General features: G+C 36.2%; 1 protein-coding gene across 2 annotated transcripts in view; it reads left to right on the top strand.

Moving 5' to 3' along the window:
* Positions 1–25,194, top strand: part of carmil2 (capping protein regulator and myosin 1 linker 2) — a 118,711-nt gene that overhangs the window by 58,456 nt on the left and 35,061 nt on the right. For both annotated transcript variants that reach the window (XM_039763036.1, XM_039763037.1), the window contains exons 21-31: positions 985–1,157; positions 1,728–1,796; positions 1,902–1,995; positions 2,112–2,210; positions 3,178–3,306; positions 3,482–3,595; positions 3,873–4,048; positions 15,979–16,066; positions 17,309–17,425; positions 19,893–19,959; positions 23,597–23,865. In XM_039763036.1, coding sequence (XP_039618970.1) covers positions 985–1,157; positions 1,728–1,796; positions 1,902–1,995; positions 2,112–2,210; positions 3,178–3,306; positions 3,482–3,595; positions 3,873–4,048; positions 15,979–16,066; positions 17,309–17,425; positions 19,893–19,959; positions 23,597–23,865 — 1,395 coding nt within the window. The remainder of the gene's footprint in view (positions 1–984; positions 1,158–1,727; positions 1,797–1,901; positions 1,996–2,111; positions 2,211–3,177; positions 3,307–3,481; positions 3,596–3,872; positions 4,049–15,978; positions 16,067–17,308; positions 17,426–19,892; positions 19,960–23,596; positions 23,866–25,194) is intronic.

Genomic DNA, 25,194 nt, shown 5'->3' on the forward strand with positions numbered 1-25,194 from the left:
TATGCAGCTTATTGATAATAGTCAGTAGATTATTCCTCACTTTTATTTTATTTCTGTGGATTGGTTTCATTTAATGCCTTCTCTTTGTGTTTCATCAACAAACAATTGTGTTAAACCAGTTTGTTAAAAAAAAATATATATATATATAAATATATATTTTTTTTCCTTGTTATCTGTGTATGAACTATTGTGTAATTTCTATCCAGCGAAACAAGGGTGCCTTAAAGGATCCCTATAAAACTCTCACACTGCTCCTTCCACCTACCTCTCCTGCCTGTTCTTCTGGGTGGTAAAGATTTTAGTCAAGCAGTGTTCTTGCTCCTGTGGTGAATGGCAGAATGTGAAGCTTTGATGATGCAGAATATCAGCATTTACGGATTTATGGAAGGATATGTCAAAATACAAACATTGTCAGTTAAGTTCAAGAGCAGAATCAGTTGGCATAACTCACTCATAGTTTGTAAAGTTAATTCCCACTTCCTGTGTAACTCCCCTTTCATCCAAAGTTAAATACAACCTCATCCCTGCCTCACTGACACTGAAATTTCCTATAAGGTGCATACGTGCAGGTGTTACATTTCTGCCTGTGCCTTAAGCAACCCCTACTGAGCTAATCTCAGGGCAGTTTAGATTGAGTCATAATCAAGACTGTCTTTATCGTACTGTATGCAAAGATATCTAAAAATATTATATTCAGTAATAAGGTCAACCACCTAGTAGTTTGCTGAAAGAAAGCTGTATATCATGTTTCTAGAAAAAGGTCAGAAAGGGTGAATTGTTAATATTAGAGTATCTATAATAATAAGAGCATTATGAATTAAAAGTCTATAAAATTTACTTCAAATAGTCATATGTTCTGTCACAATGAAATAAATATTGCTTTTGTATTAAACAATTTGTGTCTAAGTACATGTGGGTGAATGACTGGGGGTGGAGAGTGTTCTTTGTGTAACTCACGGTTTACTTTTACCATGTTGTCTGTAGCCCTTAGAATCATTGTCTGTGGCTGAGTCCAGGTTGAAGACTGGCACCAATGTCCTAATCACTGCCTTAGGAAGTAACAATAGCCTGACCAAGATTGACATCAGTGGTAACTACATGGGAGACATGGGCGCCAAGATGCTGGCCAAAGCCTTGCAGGTCAACACCACACTAGGGTAATAATATAACTGTAACAACATGGCAATGCAGTGGACTTCAGTTGTAACCAATAACCCTATCTGGCCAATAAGAGCTTTATTATTTTCTCACTTCTGCTTTATTATCTCTTACCTTGCCTCCATTAAAACCGTAAAGTTGCTACAGAGGGTGTCTTGTTGTTTCCTCTGTGGTCAAAGTTGCTTTTGTTAGATTAGGTGTTACAAGTATTTTATTTGTGCTCTATATTAAAAAAGTAGTATCCAGTGTCCTTGGTGTACTTTGCTAAAACAATAATATACTGTAGAGTATATAGTATACCTTACATATACTAAAGCATCACATGTCATTCTGATAAGGAAACAATAATATGACCTGACATGCACAGGGAATAATAATGCAATGCAATACAATACAAAGTTTAAAATAGGGGTGTAGGCCTACTTTTGTTGTCATGGTCTTGAGTTAAAAATATTTGGTTGCCCATTTAAATTTATATATGCAAAATATATCGGTGAATATTTTTGCTCAGGCAGTAGGCGCCTGCATCGCTCATTCAACATATTTTTGCTTCTTCTTCTTTTGGGCAGAACAGTGATCTGGGATAGGAATAACACAACAGCTGCAGGCTTCCTTGATGTTGCTCATGCCCTGGAAAGGTAGGTTCATTGATTTATATATACAAGGTCTAAAATTGTTTTATCTACTTAGAAATGTTTTTTGTATGCTCAGCATGCATGTACAGTATGTCTGTGTTCCATCAGAAACTATTCTCTGAAGTGTATGCCTATCCCAATAAATGATGTGTCTCAAGCATATCGCAACAACCCTGAAAAGACAGAGGAAGCTGTGCAGAAGGTGATAAAACTTTGTGAGAAACATAAATAAGTCCTGGAATGTTTTTGGGATCTCAGGGAATATTATGTATTATTTATTATATATTAGTTGTAACGAGTGCCTTTATTACTTCTTAGATGCAAGCATGGCTTCAAAGGAACAACCAGAGACAAACAGCAGTCTCTGAGCGAGCCTTTCGGCTTCAGCAAGGAATAATGACAAGCACCTCAGAGCAGGTACAGTGCAGTTTCAAATAGAAAGAATTTTTGTTTAAGAAATAGATAAAACTTTAAACAGAAAATTGCTTCCTGATTGGAATGCTTTCTGTGGTAAGTTGCACATTCCCTTCATTTTTGTGCTTTCATATAGATTTTTTTTGCATTTTCAAAACACCTTTAAAAGCATAGCTGCAACTGTTTACTTGGATTGTGAAATTTTGCATATCAGTTTGACAATGATTAGATAAAGGTCAATGCAGTTGCAGGGTATGAGTCTGGGTAAACGTCAGGTACACCCCGTCTGATTACCTGCAGCACAAACTGCATTTTAAAAGGTCTTTGATGAGACTATCCCAAGGCTCTTGTCTAAATAGTCTCAAAGTTCACTACTCTCATGTTGGTTTCTGGAAAAAAATCAGTGTACTTAATATTGTCAATAGCATTTGAAAACTTTCCTTGAACCTTTCGTTAATATCTTCACTTAAAATATGAATATTTATTTTCTTACAGTTAACAAAATGAAGTCCACTTTTACATTAAAATGTTTGAAGTCATCATTAAAATAGCAGGGTCTTTCACAATGCCATTTTTAAAATTGTCGTTAATTTTAAATTTTGTGGGACAAAGATGTGAGGTAACTTGAGAGTAAGTAATTCAGGGAGTTAGCAGTCATTGTAGAAATTAATTTGAGAACATTTAGGTTTCAAGCTTTGTGCTCATTGAGGTATACAGTTTTTTTTTTCTTCTTGAGGGACAAATATAGGTAACAGAGTTATGGTCACATTTATTCAGGGTGTGAGTCGTGAAGCATGTGACGTTTTTACTTTCAGTAGTTTGCTGTAATCTTTTATCATATAGGATACTTTACATCTATATTTCTAGATATTTCTGTCTTGTATTCCCCTTCAGGTAAAGCATTGGTAAAAAAAATGTACATGAGGAGACTTTTTGAAACTTTACAAGTGATGGTAGACTGTCTTTGCAGCTGGTGAAACGCATGTGCGCCAAACTTGAAGACAAAGTGAAGCCACTTCAGAGCTTCTCTGTGAAAGAGGTCCAAGAAGACATTCTGCTTGCTGAAGAAGTGTTGTGTAATGCCAGGGCTTCCATGACAGTGAGTGTAAACCATTCTTGGAGCTGTAGATTTTTTTTAATATAGCGTTCCATGATCCTGGTAACATATTTGTGGAAATACATGCCTGCTTTTTAAAAAAGATGAGTTTTGTTAAGCAACTTCATACCAGTGACAAGCATGTTACTCTACTGCTATGAAATGTTTTCCTCTGCAGCTTCTTCCCAGCCTCTATGAAATGGGAAGACTGACCCCAAGTGCTGGCATTGTGCACTGCAGGCTAAAGAAACTCATAGATGAGATCAGCCAGGCTGTCAGAAGTGAGATGCAGGTATTGTGCCTCCTGAATTCTGTTACCTTTCAAGTACAGTGTGCTGAATTAAAATCCTATTCTCTGCCACACTACTTGTTAATTTATTCCATGAGTCTATGGTTCTTTGTGTGAAGAAAACTTTTCTAATTTAAATGTAAATCAGGAAGTTTGAGGACAACTGTGTCCCTGAATTGTTCTTCAAAAATTAATTATCCCTTACTTTTATATTGTGACTCCTAAATCAGGCATACCAGATAGTGCTTTCCACATTAGAGCTTTGCCTGTTACATTTCAGGTGTTGGTGCAGACAATGCTTGATACGGCTGAGAAGGCTTGCCCAAAGATCATGCACAGGACGAAGGTACGAGAGCGGCTGGCCACTTATGTTTCTAAAAAGATTGTTCAGTCAGAAAAATTTGTGAAGGAAGCAATCTTCCAGCAACTTGGGGAGGATGTCACCAACAAGCTTAGGTGAGTTTGCATGGGGATCATGGAAGTGATTACTAGTCACCAGACATTCTTAAAAATATAATACATTTTGGCATGCCTGGATGTTCTCTGTAGTCACAGTGGTTTTCTCAGTTTAATTTTATATATCATAAGGTCACAAAGAATACCATCCAAAAGCACATTATTTGAACCACATAATAGACCATGACTGCTTGACTAATTCTTTAAGATTAAGACTTGTATGTCATACATTTGCCCTAAATATTGGTTATTATTGTACACTGACTGATGTTTTGTTGTTTTTTTTTCTGTTTTGTATGTTTTTGGTACCTGGTATGGCTGTAATTTATCTTTTAATGTACAGTGGTGTGAAAAACTATTTGCCCCCTTCCTGATTTCGTATTCTTTTGCATGTTTGTCACACAAAATGTTTCTGATCATCAAACACATTTAACCATTAGTCAAATATAGCACAAGTAAACACAAAATGCAGTTTTTAAATGATGGTTTTTATTATTTAGGAGAAAAAATCCAAACCTACATGGCCCTGTGTAAAAAGTAATTGCCCCTTGTTAAAAAATAACCTAACTGTGGTGTATCACACCTGAGTTCAATTTCCGTAGCCACCCCCAGGCCTGATTACTGTCACACCTGTTTCAATCAAGAAATCACTTAAACAGGAGCTGCCTGACACAGAGAAGTAGACCAAAAGCACCTCAAAAGCTGGACATCATGCCAAGATCCAAAGAAATTCAGGAACAAATGAGAACAGAAGTAATTGAGATCTATCAGTCTGGTAAAGGTTATAAAGCCATTTCTAAAGCTTTGGGACTCCAGCGAACCACAGTGAGAGCCATTATCCACAAATGGCAAAAACATGGAACAGTGGTGAACCTTCCCAGGAGTGGCCGGCCGACCAAAATTACCCCAAGAGAGCAGAGACGACTCATCCGAGAGGTCACAAAAGACCCCAGGACAACGTCTAAAGAACTGCAGACCTCACTTGCCTCAATTAAGGTCAGTGTTCACGACTCCACCATAAGAAAGAGACTGGGCAAAAACGGCCTGCATGGCAGATTTCCAAGACGCAAACCACTGTTAAGTAAAAAGAACATTAGGGCTCGTCTCAATTTTGCTAAGAAACATCTCAATGATTTTGACTTTTGGGAAAATACCTTGTGGACTGATAAGACAAAAGTGAACTTTTTGGAAGGCAAATGTCCCGTTACATCTGGCGTAAAAGGAACACAGCATTTCAGAAAAAGAACATCATTGGATTTTTTTTCTCCCTAAATAATAAAAATCATCATTTAAAAACTGCATTTTGTATTTACTTGTGTTATATTTGACTAATGGTTAAATGTGTTTGATGATCAGAAACATTTTGTGTGACAAACATGCAAAAGAATAAAAAATCAGGAAGGGGGCAAATAGTTTTTCACACCACTGTATATACCTTTATATTTGTTAAAAAAAGAGTAAGAAGAATTTAAAGAGTTATATATGCAGAGTTGCAGACTATTTTTTTTTTTTGTTCTTTATTTCGTCTTATACAATTTCTTGTATTAGGAATTTGTCTGTTTTCGCATACCCCTTGGGGTCAGAGCGCAGGGTCAGCCATTGTACAGCGTCCCTGGAGCGATTGAAGGTTAAGGGCCTTGCTCAGGGGCCCAGCAGAGTAGGATCTCTTTTGGCAGTGATGGGGATTTGAACCGGCAACCTTTGGGATACCAGCACATATCCTTAGCCTCAGAGCCACTCTATAAATGCAGTACACATTCAGTGTCAGTGCAAAAGGATGCAATCAAATTCAGAGCACAATGAGTTAGCTGAGGAATTTTAACCCAAAGGTTTGTTTCATTAAGCCTTAAGCCTGGGTGGTCAGCTTTATTACATGGTGACTTGCCTTTGTACAGAGTTTGCCCAGATCTTATTGTTATATTTGTAAGCACTCTGACTTTTTGTTCGGGTGCCTTTGTCCTTATGAGCATACAGTCCATCATGCTATACAGCATGTATTTTTCCTTATATTTCTGTCCTGGTAAAATATTGTAGGTTGAAACTTGAGTTTTTAAATCTCTGCTGGATCTGCTGGTGATGTGTATAAGTCTTTCAGGTTCAAAACAATGTTCTAATTTCTAAAACAGTTGTATGGGCAGATCAGGGGCTTCATGTATAAAAGGTGCGTATGCACAGAAATGTTGCGTAAGAACTTTTCCACATTCAAATCGCAATGTATAAAACCTACATGGTACCTCATACCTTGTCGTACGCAAGTTCTCCACTCGGTTTTGCAGACTGGCGGCACCCAGTGTCAAAGCAATGCTACTGTTGCTGTGTGGTTACTCCTTATTTTCCTAACGCGGCTTTATAAATACACTGAAACTAATTGCATATTGTTTATTAGTGTAATGCATCTGATTGTAATTAACTTGTAACAATATAATATTCCAGGGAATAGCCATAGTATTCCAAATACCATAACTGCTTTAGCGTTGTTACTCTAACTGCACCTTATTCTTCTTTTAGCTGCTCCCATTAGGAGTTGCCACAGCGGATCATCTTTTTCCATATTACTCTCACTGCACCACTCTGAGTATTTATATCACTGTATCTGAGTGTGAATCACAGCAGCAACTGATTGGAAAGAGAATTATCGGTATACAGCTTCAAGCACACGCTACCTCAGCCACGGCAAAACATTTCAAAGCCTTTCCTGTACGGACCTCGTGGTTCAGAAACAGTTTCATCCCAAGAACTTTAAACGCACTTAATCAATTGCTCCTTGTAGAACTGTTTGTACTTATAAGTACAATTACCTCACTGTAAACTTGCACTACAGTTATAATATTACACAACCTTAGCCACTTTATAAAGCGTGTATTTACATATGATGACGATATAATTTTTAAGATGAAATGCAGCAAAATATGTTTATTATATTATACAGATAAAACTTTAACTTAATTTAAATTATCAATATTCTTCACTGGGACCGGCGTGAAGGATAGAATAATTAAACATGTACTACGAAGATATTTCAATGTTCCTTTGAAGACTCGGCGCTCAAAGCTTACAGATGGCTTAACGTCTATTACAGAGCTGATTGTGTGGCGATCGGTTACTTAGAGAAAGAAAAGCAAGGACTGCAGTGGCGGCCACGCCATTATGTATTGAATATAAAACAGAAAGAGAAAATAACGACACAGCTTAATAACGTGCTTTAACTCCTATCATCATGAAAATGATATTACGTATACATCTCAGTATTTTAGTTATTCAGAGAGCTGTAATATCATGAATGTAATGGATTCTGTGTCCTGTCGGAACAAGAGAGCCGGTTTAAGAAGCAAGTAGTGATCCACACACATAGAGCACATAGAAGATCACATACAAAACAAAGCATTTAACGTGCTATACTTTAATTACGATGTGATTTGAGAAACTGGTTAATTAAACAATTTTAAGATGAAGTTTATGATGTTCTACTTTAATGACAAAATAAACTACGTGATTAAAGTGGAGATTTCGAGATTGAAGATGACATTTCGTGCTTTTTCCCCACTGTGTGCCTTTTTTTTCTCTGTACCCTAATAAGCTTTCATATGATACTCAGACTGGGCTACAACTCGCCTTTTCATGGCGACTTCCATATGTGATTTCTTTTTTTATTTCCGGCACTGTGCGACTTTGTGAACGTGAGCTTTCAAGTTTCTCCAACACGCTATGTCACTCGATCAACTTCCTTTTGTTGATTATACCACGGTTTAATTAAACAAATAGTATGTTTTTCCTTTGCCTCCACTTGGTATTCATTGAAATTCTTATATTTTCCCCCATGCTTTTCCCATTGTCTTTTCACAGAAGCTTGAGCTTAAGGGTGATTTATATTGATTTGCATATTCAAAGAGGCGTAATTCTGGGAGGAGTTGGGGCGTTACATGAAGCGCGTGCATGAGCGTTACTTTTCACGCTGACCAGGATTTATGTAGCGGAAGAACGTGGAAGTTAGAGTACGCACAGATTCCTGCATCTGGATTTTTCTGTGCGTAAGCACATTTCGGCTTTTGTGCTTACGCCATGTTATAGTGCGAATTCTACACACTGCGTTATACATGAGGCCCCTGGTGTTAAATTCCATGGATTTGACCTTATATGAAAATCACTGTTATAAAACTTGTGACTGACGTAAAAATATTTTTTGTTCACTTTATTTAGTCTTCATACAGTAGATTTACTCATGACAGTTGGTTATTATATGAATGCATTATAAAATAAACAAATAAAAAATATTCATTATCATCAAGTGGGAAATCCTTAAGCCCTTAAGAAAAAATGGTTAACCAACATGAGAATAACCTTAACATTGATACAGACAAACAGAGCGGCAAGTTAGATAGATTATTAAGAGAAAGTAATAGAATAACTGTTCATTTTTCATCCAAGTTAAAGCATATATAATCACAAAAGGTGTTATTTTTATTTTTGTGTGAATTATTATGAAGCACCCACTGTTTTACATCATTATTCCAAATATGATTTAGTTATAAAATGCAACATGCTTCTCGTCAGTCTAGTATCGTTAATGACTAATTAGGAAAGTGTCTTCACCACATATGGATAGAAATCTTTGAAAAGTAAGGAGTCATGGCTGCACTTGCTCATTTTTTACATATTGCATTACTTAGAGAGTGCACTTACATTTTCAAAGATTAGTTAGGCTTTTTTGCTCATGATGATTAATGGCTAATGAACTGTTATGGACTATCAAGAACCATCCTTATAGACCTCTGCCAGTAGATGTCCTTAAGAGTCCTTCCTTTGATGCACAATCACACTATTCCAGTCTATATGTAAATTCTCTGTACTTGTGTTCCTTGAAACAGGGACCTTGCACAGAGGCAGATTGGGAATATCTCTCTGTCTGCTCACCACTTGATAACCACTGTTATAACCTGACTAGTGCACCAAATCTCTACCTTTGTCTGAGAAACACGGTCACATTACAATTACATTTTTCCATTTTCTCAAACCAGGAATTTACCTGTCACTTTAGCAGAGTTAATTAAGGCAAAATTGTTGCTGCTTGTATTGCAATGTAAGATACAATGGTGGTCTCTGTCTGGAAATGATGCACTCATAAAGATGCGCACAGGTCTAAGGTGATTTGTGATTACTTAAGTTGGCCACAAGTACAAGAGATTTAGGAATGGAATGTCTGTTTGTTTTTATGGAGGTTTTATAAATAATTTTAAAAACTTTTAATGAATATTTGTACACGCAGATTTAAGTTCTTTTTATTCACATTTAAAGAATATGTCTGCACTTAGATGTAGGTTAATTCTACTCACCTTTCTATAAACAAGACCCTAGATTTTTTTAGTGCCAACACCCAAACTTTCCAACATATAATGACTGAATTTAGCAAAAGTGATTTATTAATGCTAAAACATTTAAAAACATTATTTCTATTAAATGGTTAAAATGTTTATTAGCTGATTATGCATTTACTGTCAGTAATAACTGTTTATTACTTTTACAAATTTTCTCAAATAAGGCATGAAATAAATATTTTAAGTAAAAATAATTTTTAAATGTAAACTAAAATATGTAATTCAAATGAAATTGTATTATGGATAGTTTCTTGTCAGCTATTGGCAGAAAAGTGCTAAATACAAAGATCTGCAAATAGGATTTGCCAGTGGTCACAGGTTTTGTTTCTATCAGTATCTTTAGAGTTCTTGTAGGGGTGAAACATTTAATTAGGTGGCTTTCCTCAGCTTTTTATTTCAATGTCAGAAATTCTTTATAGTGTACATTTTACTTTTTTTTGAAGAAGCACATATCCATTCCAGTATATTAAACAGTTTGTTAATTATATTGTAAAAGTAGTGCATGTACAGCTATAAACCTGTGATACTGCAAAATGAGAGCCATGTAACAGTAGATAATGAGTGATTCAATTAACAAATTAAATGACTTTGAATTGAAATTTTTTTTATCAAAAACCTGGAATCATCAGACATCACCAACAAATGAATTTAAGTTTTTTGACTTGTGCACTTTTTTGTGTAAATAGGAGTGCTGGAAATTTGAAAGTTTTCATAGTTGTTACTTTAACTAGAACTACTAGCTATGTTTTCAGTGACAACTTAAAAGTATGACTAAAAATGTTTTTAGTACAATAATGAGCCAGTACAATTTTTCTGCTTTATTGTCTGTATTAGTAGGTTGTTGTGCCATGTTAGCCATTGTGGATGCAATAAGAAGTCAAGCAAAATGACATATTGCAATTTTTTATTTTTATTGCGATTTCTCATTGTCTGCATTATTGGCCTAATCGTACCCCTGGAGGATCCAATAAAATCATTGTTTAGAACATTAGATTATTAGAACATTGGAAAAACCTAGACAAGAACAGGCCATTCAGCCCAACAAAGCTTGCCATTCCTATTCACTTAATTCTTCCAAAATAATATCAAGTCTAGTCAAGTTTAGTTTACTGCCCTGTATGTGCAGAATGACAAATTCCTTCTCTAGCTTTAGAGCATTGCTGTTTATGATTAGCTTTTTTTAAAGATATAAATATATTTATTTATATATATATATATAAAGAGAAAGAGTGTTAAATCCTTCTTTAAAAATGAATGCATTGTTTATTTGAAAGACAAGAGGGCTTTATATTTAAAAGATCAATTTTGTAGACAGCTAAAGAAGAGAGGTTATAAGTGCTGCCTTATTTCCAACTTTTTATTACTGGTTTGTGAATATATGTATTATGAGATAGTGGAAAAAAATCAGAAAATAATTAAAGAAGAAAAACTTGGTTAGCCATTATTATACTGCTCCCAGTGTGATTTATTTTTCCTATCACTAATTACCATGAACAAAACACATTTTCAGAAGAAGACATTCACTGTGGTCTTATCTTTCAAGGTAAGTTGAGGGTTGTGGTTGAAGGTTACACCCACTCATACAGCTTGCCTGAGATGCCCAAGAAGAAAGACTTCTTCCTAGTATTTTTAAATTATGAATAGGATCTGATTAAGGACTGGAGCAGTGAATGCGGAAACATAACACTACTGGTCACTAATCTATTATAAGTAAAAATAGCTTAACTAACATTTGCAAAATTGTAAAGAATACACCGATCCATTCATTCATCCATCCATCTATCCATCCATCCATTTTCTAAGCCAACTTTGTCTTGGACAGGGTAGCAGGGAAGATGGGGGTTGTCCCAGCAAGCGTAGGGCAAAAGGCAGGAATATTATGATTAATAAAGGAACATGCGTTGTATATGCTATACAAGTGCTTTTAATGTCATCTGAATTATCTTCCTCTCAATTGAATTATCTTCCTCTCTATGACTGCAGTGATCGTTTTGGCTATTGAGTTTTTTCTGTTTTGCATTACCATGTTTATCACTTTTTCCATCTTTTCTGTCTTTTGCAGTTTAGTTAGATTAAATCACCCTTTTTGCATATCTTATACTGCTCTGTAACTTACTGCTTTAACGTCATTAGATTTTTCAATAGTACTCAACAACAACGCGAATATTTATTTATATAGCACATTTTTATACGAATAATGTAGTTCAAAGCGCTTTACATGATGAAGAAAGAGAAGAAAGGCAAAATAATGAAGAATTAAAATAAGACAAAACTCATTAACATAGAATAAAAGTAAGGTCCGATGGCCAGGGAGGACAGAAAAAACAAAAAAACTCCAGATGGCTGGAGGAAAAATAAAAAAATATGTAGGGGTTCCAGACCATGAGACTGCTCAGCTGCCTCTGGGCATTCTACCTAACATAAATGATCAGTCTTCATTGTATTTAGTGTTCTCATGGAAGGACTTGATGATGATGGTCATGTAGACTTCTAGACTTCAATGTAGGAACATCATGGTGCTTTGATTAGGTGGTGGTGGCGCAGGTCGCCACCACAGAAAACCGGGAAAAGAACAGAAGAGAGAGTAGGGGTTAGTACGGATCTTGGAGCCACCATGAATAGTAATGATAATTTATTGAATATACAGAGCATCAGGATTAAACTAAAATGAAGTTATGAGAAAGCCATGTTAAAGTAATGTGTTTTTAGCAGTTTTTTAAAGTGCTCCACTGTATTAGCCTGGCGAATTCCTATTGGCAGGCTATTCCAGATTTTAGGTGCATAACAGCAGAAGGCTGCCTCACCGCTTCTTTTAAGTTTAGCTCTTGGAATTCTAAGCAGACACTCATTTGAAGATCTAAGGTTATGATTTGGAATATAAGGTGTCAGACATTCCCATATATAAAATGGAGCGAGATTTTTTAAGGCTTTGTAAACCATAAGCAGTATTTTAAAGCCAATTCTGAATGACACAGGTAACCAGTGTAGTGACATCAAAACTGGAGAAATGATTTTCTTTTCCTAGTTAAGATTCTAGGAGCTGCATTCTGCACTAGTTGCAAACGATTTATGTCTTTTTTGGGTAATCCTGAGAGGAGTGTGTTACAGTAATCTAGTCGACTGAGAACAAAAGCGTGAACTAATTTCTCAGCATCTTTCAATGATATAAGAGGTCTAAATTTTGCTATATTTCTTAAGTGAGAAAATGCTGTCCTAGTGATCGGATTAATATGCGATTTAAAATTCAGGTCACAGTCAACAGTTACCCCTAAATTCTTTACCTCCATCTTGACTTTTAATCCTAATGCATCAAGTTTATTTCTAATAACCTCATTATATCCATTATTGCCAATCATTAAAATTTCTGTTTTCTCTTTATTTAGCTTGAGAAAATTACTATTATACTATACTATCCATTTAGAAACACAAGTAAGACATTGTGTTAGTGAAACAACAGAGTTGGGGTCATCAGGGGCTATTGACAGATACAGCTGTGTGTCATCAGTATAGCTGTGGTATCTCACGTTGTGCCCCGAGATAATCTGACCTAAAGGAAGCATGTAAATTGAAAAGAGCAGCGAACCCAGGATAGAGCCTTGTGGAACACCATATAGAATATCATGTGTCTTTGAGTTATAATTACCACAACTAACAAAGAATTTTCTACCTGCCAGGTAGAATTCAAACCAATTTAAGACAGAAGAGAAGCCCACCCATTGACCAAGGTGATTTCTAAGAATATTGTGATCAATGGAATCAAATGCGGAACTCAGATCTAAGAGGATGAGAACAGATAAATGGCCCCTGTCTGCATTTAACTTATCAAGAATAGCATGTTTATTGAGGTGGTCATTTAGCTGCATAATGCCTGCCTTCTCTAGAATTTTACTTAAGAAGCAGGTTAGAAATGGGTCTAAAATTTTCAAAAGCAGAGGGATCAAGATTATTTTTCTTGAGTAGGGGTTTAACTACAGCAGTCTGGGAAGACTCTCGTATCTAATGACGAGTTTACTATGTCAAGAATATTATCAATTAGCACGCCTGATACTTCTTTGAAAAAACTTGTTGGTATTGGGTCAAGGACGCAGGTGGAGGGTCTCAGTTGAGAAATTATTTTATATAAATCAGGTAAATCTATCCTGGTGAAAGAGTTTGTTTATAATGGAGTACTGGGGCTTAAGAGGATCCGGAGTGTTGGGGAGATGTACTATATTATTTCTAATATCATTAATTTTTTGATTGAAAAATACGGCAATAGCCTGAATAATATCTTGTCATTTTCTCTTCCAATTTTTTCTGTCATCATTCTTTTTTTAAACAGTAGGGGATATTAACATTTTTATAATTGAAGTTCATTTTAGTGAAATTCCATATGATAAAACATTTTTTCTGTTGTTTTTTCTCTCTTACTAGAAATATCTGTGATAATTAGTATTTATTATTATTTCAATAACTTATTAGTTACATTAGTCTCTTCTTTTAATAAGGTTAGATTGGGAATAGGGAAAGAGTAAATCATAGTCATCTAATTCTATTGACACACTTACTTTTTGGTGGTGGCAGATCTAAGCAGTGTAAATTGTGAAATCTTCGCTGATACAATAAAACTTGAAAATGAGAAAAAATGAAAATCACTCTACGAGAAACTGTTCATAGTTTATTTCTAATACAGATGACGTTTTGTTTGAGTTGAAGATTATTATCATGCACATGGTATAGTGAAATTCATAATTAAGGATGCTGAACATTTGCTCACCTTTGGGATGACTCTCTATAACTGGTTGATTCACATCTAATACTCCATGTTTCTGGTCTCTGTATGTGTCAAGAAAAAGCTGATTTATCTGAGATGAATCCATTGTATATGTGGTATCTGGCACCAGGATGTTTGCAGAAGATCCTTAGATTCCTATAAGTTGCAAGGTGGAGCCCCTGTGGATCGGACTTGTTGTTCCAACACGTCCTACAGATTCTCATTTGAATTGACATTTGGAGAATTTTACACTTCAAATGACCATTTTCAGGCAATTTATGCAGTATGGCAGGGTGCATTATCCTGTTGAAAGTTCTCACTTCCATTGGGAAATACCATTGCCTTAAAAGGATGTACCTGTGCCCATATTTATCAAACATCTTAGAATTACTCTTAGGAATTGTAGTAAAATTCTGATTAGGATAAGAATTTGTTCTACCTCAGAGTAGGACATGAGAAGCATTTATGAAGTATCCTACACCTACTCCCAGCTTAGGAGTCAGAGTTTATTTTGAGAATGAATGATGTCACGATTTTACGGCCACAAATTGGGACTCATGATAATGTTTCGTGGTTTCCTTGGAAATCATGATGACACCTTGTAGTTTGTAGATACTAATACTAAGGCTTCACAACAAAGATAATAATACTAATAATAATAATAAAAGATGTAAAACATAATTAAGACGGATATTGTACTGAGCTGCATGTAATTTGCAACATCCTCAAAAGTAATACTGTAATGACAGCTGAGATGTAAAGACTGAGATGAACACACCAAATGAAAGTTAAGCCCAATAATGGGCATGTTTATTTAACAGTAAATGATCTACAGGTGTACTTTCCAAAGAATCACCATCCTGCTATTATGGCCAGGGAAAAGCTTTCAAAGTAACAGTTATACTAAAACTAGCCATGGCTGTAAGTCACGTTAACTCTTCCAGTGTTTCTGATTGTCGTTCACTGTGTTGTGCCATGCCTCTCTCCATGAACCCCCAATCTGTGAATCTATTTTTATCTAATGTCTCTGAAGTTTCTGCCTACCTTCTTAAAACTTCTCAGGCATGTAAACTATAACACAAATGTTCCAGGGGTTTATGGAATACAGAGCCCAGTGTACTTGTGTAACATTTCTCTGTTCATCAGCGAATGCCTACTACCTAAAGTGCACTCTTGTGCCATGTCTTACCCAGGTAATTGAAGCACATGTGCCAGGCAATCCACATGATGCAACACAAAACAGGATTCAGCTGACAAAGTAACCTTCCTCCATTGATAGAAGGTTCAGCTTCAACACTCACATGACCATTGTAGGTGTTTTTAAAGGTAAATGGGTATTAGCATGAGTACTCTGACTGACCTGTGACTATGCAGTCCCATACTCATCAGGGTTCAATGCACTGTGAGACACATTACACCATTAACAATCATAAAAATTATCTGCAATTTGTGCCACAGTTGCCTTTCTTTTTGTTCATTCCAGATGGAATGCCTTTGTTGACCTCTCACATCAATGAGTTTTGGCTGCACAAAATCCTGTTGGCAGTTCGTGGTGTTTCCTTCTTTGGACCAATATTGGTAGGAACTTGCCAAGGCTGGCCATGAGCACTACACAAGCCTTTCTGTTTTAGAAGTTCTCTAAGCCAATTGTCTGGCCATAACAATTTTCCCCTCAGCTCTCTGGACTCTGAACTGTGTGCTTCGTCCGTTACAGTGGAAGGTTCAACAGGGAAGGGTGTCTACACAGAGTTTGAGGTACTGACATGTCCATTAACTCTGACCTTTTTTTCTCTACAATTCATCAGTGAGCTGAAACTGTCAACAACTGTCACTATTGCTGAAAGCATCATTGATGAAATGCTACAGGACCTATCAGCATCTCAGAACAAACTAGTAAGTACAAGAAAATTATGATCCATGATCACCATGGCTTTGCAGTGTTCTTAGGCATGTCTAAATATCTTACTTTATTGTCTTTCAAATTTGGTCCTTGGAATTCTGACATTGGTAGCTGCTTTTAACCAGTTTCTCAATAAAACGTTACTTCATAAATTAAGCATGTATGTTTTTTTTGTGGTGGTGCAGTGGATAGCGCTGCTGCCTCGCAGTTAGGAGACCTGAGTTCGCTTCCCGGGTCCTCCCTGCGTAGAGTTTGCATGTTCTCCCCTTGTCTGCATGGGTTTCCTGTGGGTGCTCTGGTTAGGTGGATTGGTGATTCTAAATTGTCCGTAGTGTGTGCACCCTGCGGTGGGCTGGCATCCTGCCCAGGGTTTGTTTCCTGCCTTGCGCCCTGTGTTGGTTGGGTTGGGTCCAGCAGACCACTGTGACCCTGTAGTTAGGATGTAGCGGGTTGGATGATGGATGGATGTTTTTGTTTTTTTCCTGGCACGGTGACACAAAAGTTAGGATGATTACCTCCTTGCATGGTTAATCCTATCTTGCTTTTACCCTTTCTATAGACTGGTGTCCATTTAGGGTAGTTTACTACTTCACTGCTTATGTTATGGGATAGAATACAGCAACTTGTAACCATTTAAAAGAATAATTTCTTTCAGGAAAATAATGTATAAATTTTGTTTATATATTTACAGTGTTTTGTCATTAAAGCAAAACAACAACTAATAAAGAGATGAGTGACTATAATCCCGTCAGTCAGTCAGTCTTTTGCACATTTTTTAAAATCTCAAACCTAAGGTATATCATGCCCTTAGGTGCATTTCTAATATCAGAGACCACATTTAAGAAATACACCTATAATTCTTAAAAAGTTCACTATTTAAAATGCCCAGAAAAGAGGCTGTAGGGTGTGTGCTTCTGTGCTTTGTCTTTTGTCTGCTAGCCATTAACGTTTGTCTAATTAATAGCCTCACTGAAAAAAATAAAATACACCAGCAAGTTCTTGAGTATTTTTCATACAAATGATCCTCCAATACAGATGTGTTCCACAGTTAGGATGTTAGCCCAATAACTGATTTTTTAAGTAGTTTAACTTTTATCACCTGTATAACCTTCATGCCATCTCCCCAATTACCTGCTGACATGGGTTGTGCTCCCTGTCTTCATGTAGATGTTCAAAAGCATGCTCTGCGTTCGTTTGGCTGTAATTGTTCAAAATGCTATAAATGTCTTGCACAGGCACAGCACCTCCTGGATCAAACACAGATTGTTACAACAAGGACAGGGGAGGAATCACTGCTGAAGAGAAACAAAGCTCTTTTTGAGCTTGCTGAAACAGAGTTTCCAATGGATGAGGTAACTAAATTTGTTTAACTTAACTGGTGGCAAATATAAACGAAAAAGTGGTGCCACTAATACATGCACAGCCTACTAATTGATTCAGAGTGACTTAACAGAATGTGAACATGGTGTAAAAGATATTTGTTATTAGTGTTTTTTCCTGCAGACGTCTTAAGTTTACTCTGTGCATCAGTTCTGAGCACACATTGTCAGCTTTGCCATTTTTCTACAGCTTACGGTAGGTGTCATGCCAGAAAAGCACAGCACTGAGGTGCATTTTGTACAATACTACTTAGTGAAAGATACTTTTCCATTACCTCGAGTGGCAGCACATAGATATTTCCAGTCGTGTTATTTGTACCATATCTGCTTCTTAACCAATATTTTATTATAATACCTTGTGTAACCTTTTTAATGCCTTTTGTAACACTAAAAACACTCCTTTTTTGGGGTTGGCTGTAAAGTCAGTGAAAGTTTGAAATGTAGTCATCATCTCTTGTTCTGCATATCTCTGTGTAGATGTTATGCAGCTTGTATTGTGTATTTGTAATTATAGGTGCTGGCACTGATGCAAGAGCCATATGTAAACCAGTGGCATAAGTGCTCTAAAAACCATGCACCCAGCTGAAGATTAAGTGCTCTTCCACACTGTGCACACCTTATGTTTAACATTTTATGATACCAGCCTTCTTTACTGTTACAAAACCCCATTACGCAACTGTTAGAATATATTTAGCTGTATTTCTGAGGTTTTATTAGCCATTACATTCAGAACCAGACAGTTGCTATCCCAAAGTTCTATCCACATTTTATCAATTTATGTTTTACTGTTACTTTATCTGTTACATCGTCCATGTACTTTTTAAAAAAAATTTTTATATTATGAATGGAACAATGTTTGATTTATAAAACTCTTTTAATATTTTCTTTTAAAATCTTTTAGGAATACATTGATGCTTCACTAGCTGTCCTTCCATGCTGTACTTTTATTTTTACTTATCTGTAAGGTTTTTATTTCTTTTTGGGAATAAGCTGAACATTTAATATTGTCATTCAATCTTCTTTTTATGCAAGCACCTAGTGATGGAGCTATATTTAATAATGATTGATTGGCACAATTTGACCAAGTGTAGCAGAGGAAAAGTGTCTATGAAAATAATGATCAACATAGAGCAAAGCTTCAGAAAATAAATTGTTTATATTCAGTGCTAAAATACCTATTGTAATTTTTTTTGTTTGATTTCACCCCAAAAAAGCTACATAATGGCTCCTTTGCTCAATTCATGTTGGTAGTGGTGTACACACATTACATATCATCATCTTTGGCTGAACTGAACTGGACTGATTTAAAGAAATGTGTGTACTCACACCAAGATTTGCCATTGTTCCCTAGAGCAGCATTCATCCTTGTGGGCTCTTCTGTGGGGACTGTATGTTTGGGCTGACTTTTTATTATTGTGCTGATGCATTTGGAAAAAATTACCTCCCAGAAATAAGAAAAGAAATATGTTGTGTATACCCTACTCAGATTCTCATTGTGAGGAGCAATTTAGAAGTGGATGAACGTAAAAAGGTAGAATAAAAACTGAATGCTAATGTGTAGGTATGTGCACATTTGCAGTAACCTTGTGTACATACGTGTGTGCACATGAAAGTGTTGGTGTCTCTTACAACACCCACATATTTGCTAGATTCATATCTATTCCTTGAGAAGCAGCCAGAAGCGCATGTGTATGTGTTTATATATCTATGCATATCACTGCACAAGCTTTTAAGGAGAGAATATTTCCCCATGTGTAAAGCAGTCCAACTTGTGTGTAGGTGGCCCACTAGCTGAGCGCATGATCTAAAAATCTCTTTTTTATAATTAAAGAATTGTTGCCTCTGTATCTGTGTAGGTGGCCTCCTGGCTGATTTTATTGTTAGGAGCACCCAAAACCTTTTCTGATGTGAAGATTAAGTAGACTATAGAAGCACAGTAGTGCACAATGAATTGCAGGGGCAGGGTATCATGTGCAGGCCTCAATGCCCACACAGCACACCAGTATTGGATTTTTTAACTGTGCTCAAGGTAAAGTAGTATCTTCTCCAGCTTTGAAATATTAAAAATTACATTTTATTTTACTTCGGTGGGCTGGCGCCCTGCCCAGGATTTGTTCCTGCCTTGCACCCTGTGTTGGTTGGGACTGGCTGCAGCAGACCCCTATGACCCTGTGTTAAGGATATAGAGGGTTGGAGAATGACTGATTGACTGACATTTTATTAGAAGTAAACTTTGTATGTCTGAATGTACATTTGTGCAATTTCCTGTAAGTAACAGGTTGTATGGAGTTATCTTGCTATACCATGGCCAGTTTTTTCCTAGGTAGTGCAGAATATAATACTCTATGTGAACAATCATGAATAGTGTAGCAGCATTTCCATTCCACTGTCCACTTCAGCAAATCATAGTAATGTCTTGCCTGAATTTTTTCTTTGCCAGTATGTTCCAGTCATCCGAAGGCAAACCCTGCACACCAGAAGTATTCGTCCAACCCCAGTAATTCAGAGTAAGTCTAGCTTTTTAAAAAAAGCTTTTTGATGTTGAAATGGTAGTAATACGGCTCTCCTGGGATCGATTTTACCTGTCACATAGACAAGTTCACCATGTCCCAGATTTTATATGTAAGACAGTAAGTTCCACTAACAGTTTGCATGAAAAATGGAATGAAATTACTGCATATGCAAATGAGATCTGTCTATGTGTTTCAGTAGCATTTGTCATTAGAGAGATGAGTATCAGGTTTATTATAGAAAAGTGAACTAGTTTTTTCATACTTAGGAGCTCCCAATCTTAGTATGGCTGTTTTTTGTTGTAGAGATTGTGCATTGTAATTTGCAAAATAAACTCTGCCATAGATTTGTGTATGTCAATTTTGTAGCTTGTATATACAAAATAAACTTGAACACTTAAATATATATTGAATTAGATCCATTTATTTGTATTTTAAATATTTTAATTTCATCTCTTACCTTGCTGTAAATTAGTTATGTCTCTCTGTGTTACTACCATATCACAATAAAATAACTGAACAGATTTTAATTAAATTGGGGAGCATCTAAAATCTTTGGATTAACTTAAACAAATTAGTGGCTATAAATTTAAAATAATTCATAATTCAGAAAAAATAAATTGGTGATCACTTTATTAATGGTCTCTTTTTTTTGTAGTGAGATAAATGCATTACACACCTGTACAAGGTACATTGTGGATTTAATTTTAAACCATGGTATAAAATAAAGTCCATTGCAAGTTAGAACTGAAGGTTAGATTGCTAAAAGAGCAGCAATATATCCTGTGATGCAATTTAGGCTATCAAACATTATGTAGTAGGAAGCAACTTCAAGTTAATCCCTCTAATATAATATTAGTGAACTGAATGGAAATATACAAGTGCAGAGAGTCCTCAAGTTTCAATGTCTCGACATACAACATTTCGGGTTTACAATGCTCACTTCCATAAAAACTTATAAAAATTAAGATGTGAGAAGGAATAAAGGTAAGGATTTTTTTCTGTTACTACAGTACAGTGTACAGTATAGAATATTTATGTCCTTTTTCTGTGGCTTAGTTGTGTTTTTATGTTCTAGATTATGATTTTGCAAATGTGTGGATAGGTAAGTGACTTAGGTTAGGGTTTCTTTCAACTTACTCCAAAATTACAGTTTTACTGTTGTAGGAACGGAACTGTGTCGTAACCCGAGGACACCCTGTAATGCATTTCTCTAAGTAAGTCCAATAAAATGCATTTCATCTACATTCCCATAGGTGGTGCAAACATGCAGAAAAATGCATATACTACTTTATAGTTTATTGATGATATACTACAATAAAAATGTTGCAATACTACATTGTACAGCATCAAAATGGCCGACACTATATGTCTTTAAAAATGATTACCTCAGTAGTTAGAAAACTACATAGGTAGATATAAGTCTATTTTCTTTTTATTCTCCATGTCTTTTTAATACTGAAAATAATGCAACTGAGCTCTCTTGTTATCCAGATTTTTTTTTCTTAAATTTGATTTATATTTAAAAATATGTGGAGCTATTTAGCCCTTTATACTTCTTCTACAACATTAAAAGCAAATCTGAGTAATAAACAATTAAAACATAGATAGTGTGACAGCAAGGAGCGCTAATATATATAGCATATTGTTGTTTCTTAATTCTCATTTTGTGGTGAAATTGTTTAGTGGTGCAAGTATTGCTTTATTATATTCTACTAAAAATCTTTGGATCAAGATTATATACCAGAAGATAGATAGATAGATAGATACTTTATTAATCCCAAGGGGAAAGTTACAAAAAAAAAATCTGTCTGTAATAGAATAAATTATATCCAGATGATAGTTCTGCTAGTCTACATTCACCATGTTGACTTGCACTTCCTAAACTTGTAGCTCTTTGAGAGAAAAAAATAATGTTCACATTTTTTAACATTGTTGACAGGTAAATGATTAGCTTTGGTCACAGATGGAGACAGCAGTTGGAACTGAACCAGCAACTGTGTGAACTCACACCATATTTCCTTGCCAACTTTGAAATGAGTATATCAATCAATCTCCATGTAAAAAGCCACACCACAATTCAGAATGTAAAAGTACTTTACATTTGTCATTTTACTGACAAGCCAAAACCAATACACTCTTGAGAGGATGGATGGACTGCATTCAGTGTGTATGGCAGTCTTTTCTTGTAATACATACATTACATGCCAAAATACATGCTTATAACTGCAACTTTTAGGTACTTGTCAGAACAAGGAAAACATGTATACTAAGCAAACTATCATGCCACTACACTGAGTGTGAATTTTTTTGTTAGTTCCATTTAATTTTATTTGTGTACTTTTTATAAGTTAATTATCCCTGAACTTATCCACAGTAATAAAATGAACAGAGAAGGTCAACAGTATGCAATGCCAGAAACATAGTTAATCTTCAGTGCATTTAGTTTATATAAGTAAATGTGTAAATAGAAAGCAGTCATTTTTGCTGTGCCTTTCTTGTGGATTTGTTAACTTATAATTTCACTACTCTTTCTGGCACAATGACTTGTATATTATTGTGTTACTGATTAACTCTGGACATTAAAGTTTACTATATATTTTTGTTTGGAGTGAAAGTAAATGCCACAATTCAACTTCAAGAGGAAATGTCGAGGCAATTGAGTTTTCAGTAATGAGTGCTCGTTAAATGGAGCATGACCAGGTTACTTGCAGGCCAGTGAATGTCAGTTTTCTGTCTTTAGAAATGTTCTATTTACAGAGTACTGAACCAAGCCTCTATTCTACTGTTTCCGTTTTGTTTCTGTTTATTGTTTTCCCAATTCCTTCTATTTCCCTTTCTTTTTTTTGTATTTTCTCTTCTCAATTGACAGTAAGTACTAATCTACATCCTCTCCTGTTGCCTCTATTCTTATATGTCTTGTATTGTTTCTGTTCTTCCCCAATTTTTCTGTATATGCTGTACATTCATTCATTTGTTTTCTGTACATACTTTTCATATACTTTTTCTTATTAATTTTGCCTTGACCATATTGTATCCTCTCTGTGTAATTTTTCCTTTACTTCCCTCTCTCTTTCTCGTTCTTTCTCCCTCTCTCTCTTTATACCTCTCTGTCTGTGTAATTTGTATCCTTTATGCCTTCATTTCCTCCCTTTTCATTTATACCTTCAATACTCTCTCTCTCTCTCTTCCTTATTTTTCTGTATTTCTCCATTCCTCTGCTTTATCCTTTAAATTCTTCCTTATCCTCTCTCTGGTTCCCTTTCATTTCTCTGTAACTTCCCTCCACAATGTGTATATGGTACCGTTTCTCTTCTATTCTAGTTCTCTCTTATCTTGCTATTCCTCCCCTCTCACCCTTAAACTCCCCCTTTGTCTCCACCTTCTTTGCCTCTTTGCATATCTCTTTTGTTGTTCTTCTTCAAGCCCCACATTATGTTGTTCTCTCTTTGTGCTTTCGTTTTTCCTTTTCTTCTTCCCCCCATTATTTACTTACCCCCTTCAATTTACATCTGTGTATTTGTCTTTATCCCCCTAATGTTATTCTTCACTCTCTCTCTCTCTCTGCCTGTGTTCCCCACCCTTCATCTCTCCCCACCCTTTTCCCTCTCCCTATTTCTTTCCCTCCCCCCAGATCAGGGAGAGCTGGACGCAGACTCCCAGCAGGAGGATACCAAAGGCAGTGGTGGTTCCGATCAGCTGTCAGTCAGCAGGCCTCTGACGAAGTCCCGCCCCGCCTCCTCAGAGGATGCTGCTCTTAGCAACAGTCTGCCTCCCAGCTCAGAGCCTGCATCTCCTCAGCGCCTTATGGACCTGCCCATTGAAGGACAGAGACTGCAGCATTACACGCGAGCTAGGCCAAGACCAAATCGCAGGAACAAGCAACCTCCCAGCAAGCCCAATGTAAGAAACTGTTACTTTTATTAATGCCTTGTATTTCTGCCATTTGGAAAGGGACAATGCTGATGGTAATAACAACAGCACAAGGGAAGGGGTTGGAATCTCAGCATGTAACCTGGCTGCATTATAGGGCAAGCTAGGCATGCGTTTGCTGCTTTGCATTTGTTTGCTGCTGCCTGTGCAGGGAGAGGATGAAGCAGGGCTCTTGTTCAACCAAAGACAGGTTGGGATTAAGGCAGTCGGGTGAGGGCTACTGCTGCTGCTGCAAGTGTCGCTGCGTTTTAATTATTAATGCTTATTACATGAAAAGCAGACTTATGGTAGACGAGTCTACACTTGGATTAAGTAGAGATCCTTCTACAAACTGCAAGTTTTAATTTCTCATCTAAGAATTAAATGTGTCAAAAGTGTATTATTTGAATAAATGAGCTTTTTTGCTTCCTTATGGTGTATCACTGTTTTACAGTGTTGCTGTAATGCATACTGTGTCTGCTTTGTATGACTGAGACATTTCAGTAAATTATTTTTTGCTAGGAAGCAATGAATTTACATTCATAAATGTGATATTTTTCTGCAAAGGGAAGTCTAGTGAATACGAAATCTTTATTGTTATTAATAAAGGATTCAGATTTGTCAAGGAGGTCTATAATGATGTTAAGCAAATGGTGTCACAATTCTCAGGGGAGGATTGGAATGACACAAACCTGTTTACAATCCACGATCAGAAGACAGGGGCTTCAAAGAAGGACCCTCCTTCCTCTGCCGCACCAGACTGTATGCGTGTGCCTGTTTGCGCGTGTGAGTGTCTGTATGTGTGTGCAGGGGAAAACCAATGCGTGCAGTAAGAAGCTAGCAGCTGGGGCAGAAAGAAAGACAGAGAAAGCAGGTTTCATGTAGCATTTGTGCATTGCAAGGTACTGCATATTAATCAACACAATCAGCTGGGAATGAGTTATACACATCCCCCCAGTTCTTTGGAAAATGAACAGTGATCTTGTTACCGTGGCGGGGGTGTGTGAATACGGAGAATAGAATTGAAGGGCAAGGAAACAGACACATATAGTGTGCAATTGCAACTGTGATACAGGGAGCATTTCTGTGCCCATTATACAGCAACATGTCCACATGGCAAGTAAATATTTTTATGGATATAAGCATATTCTGTAAGATGGTAAACTAGCATAATCCTGTACAGTGTTAAATGATTTTTCCCAAATGGTTTAGCATTTTATAAGCAGATTTTGCCATTTACAGTAGGTTCCACAATAACATACATTAAATCTTATATTAAGTCACAGAATTTTAAAAAAATGATTTTGAGTTGCCTTCTGT

Source organism: Polypterus senegalus, chromosome 9 (genome assembly GCF_016835505.1).
Source record: "Polypterus senegalus isolate Bchr_013 chromosome 9, ASM1683550v1, whole genome shotgun sequence".
Lineage (NCBI taxonomy): Eukaryota > Metazoa > Chordata > Cladistia > Polypteriformes > Polypteridae > Polypterus > Polypterus senegalus.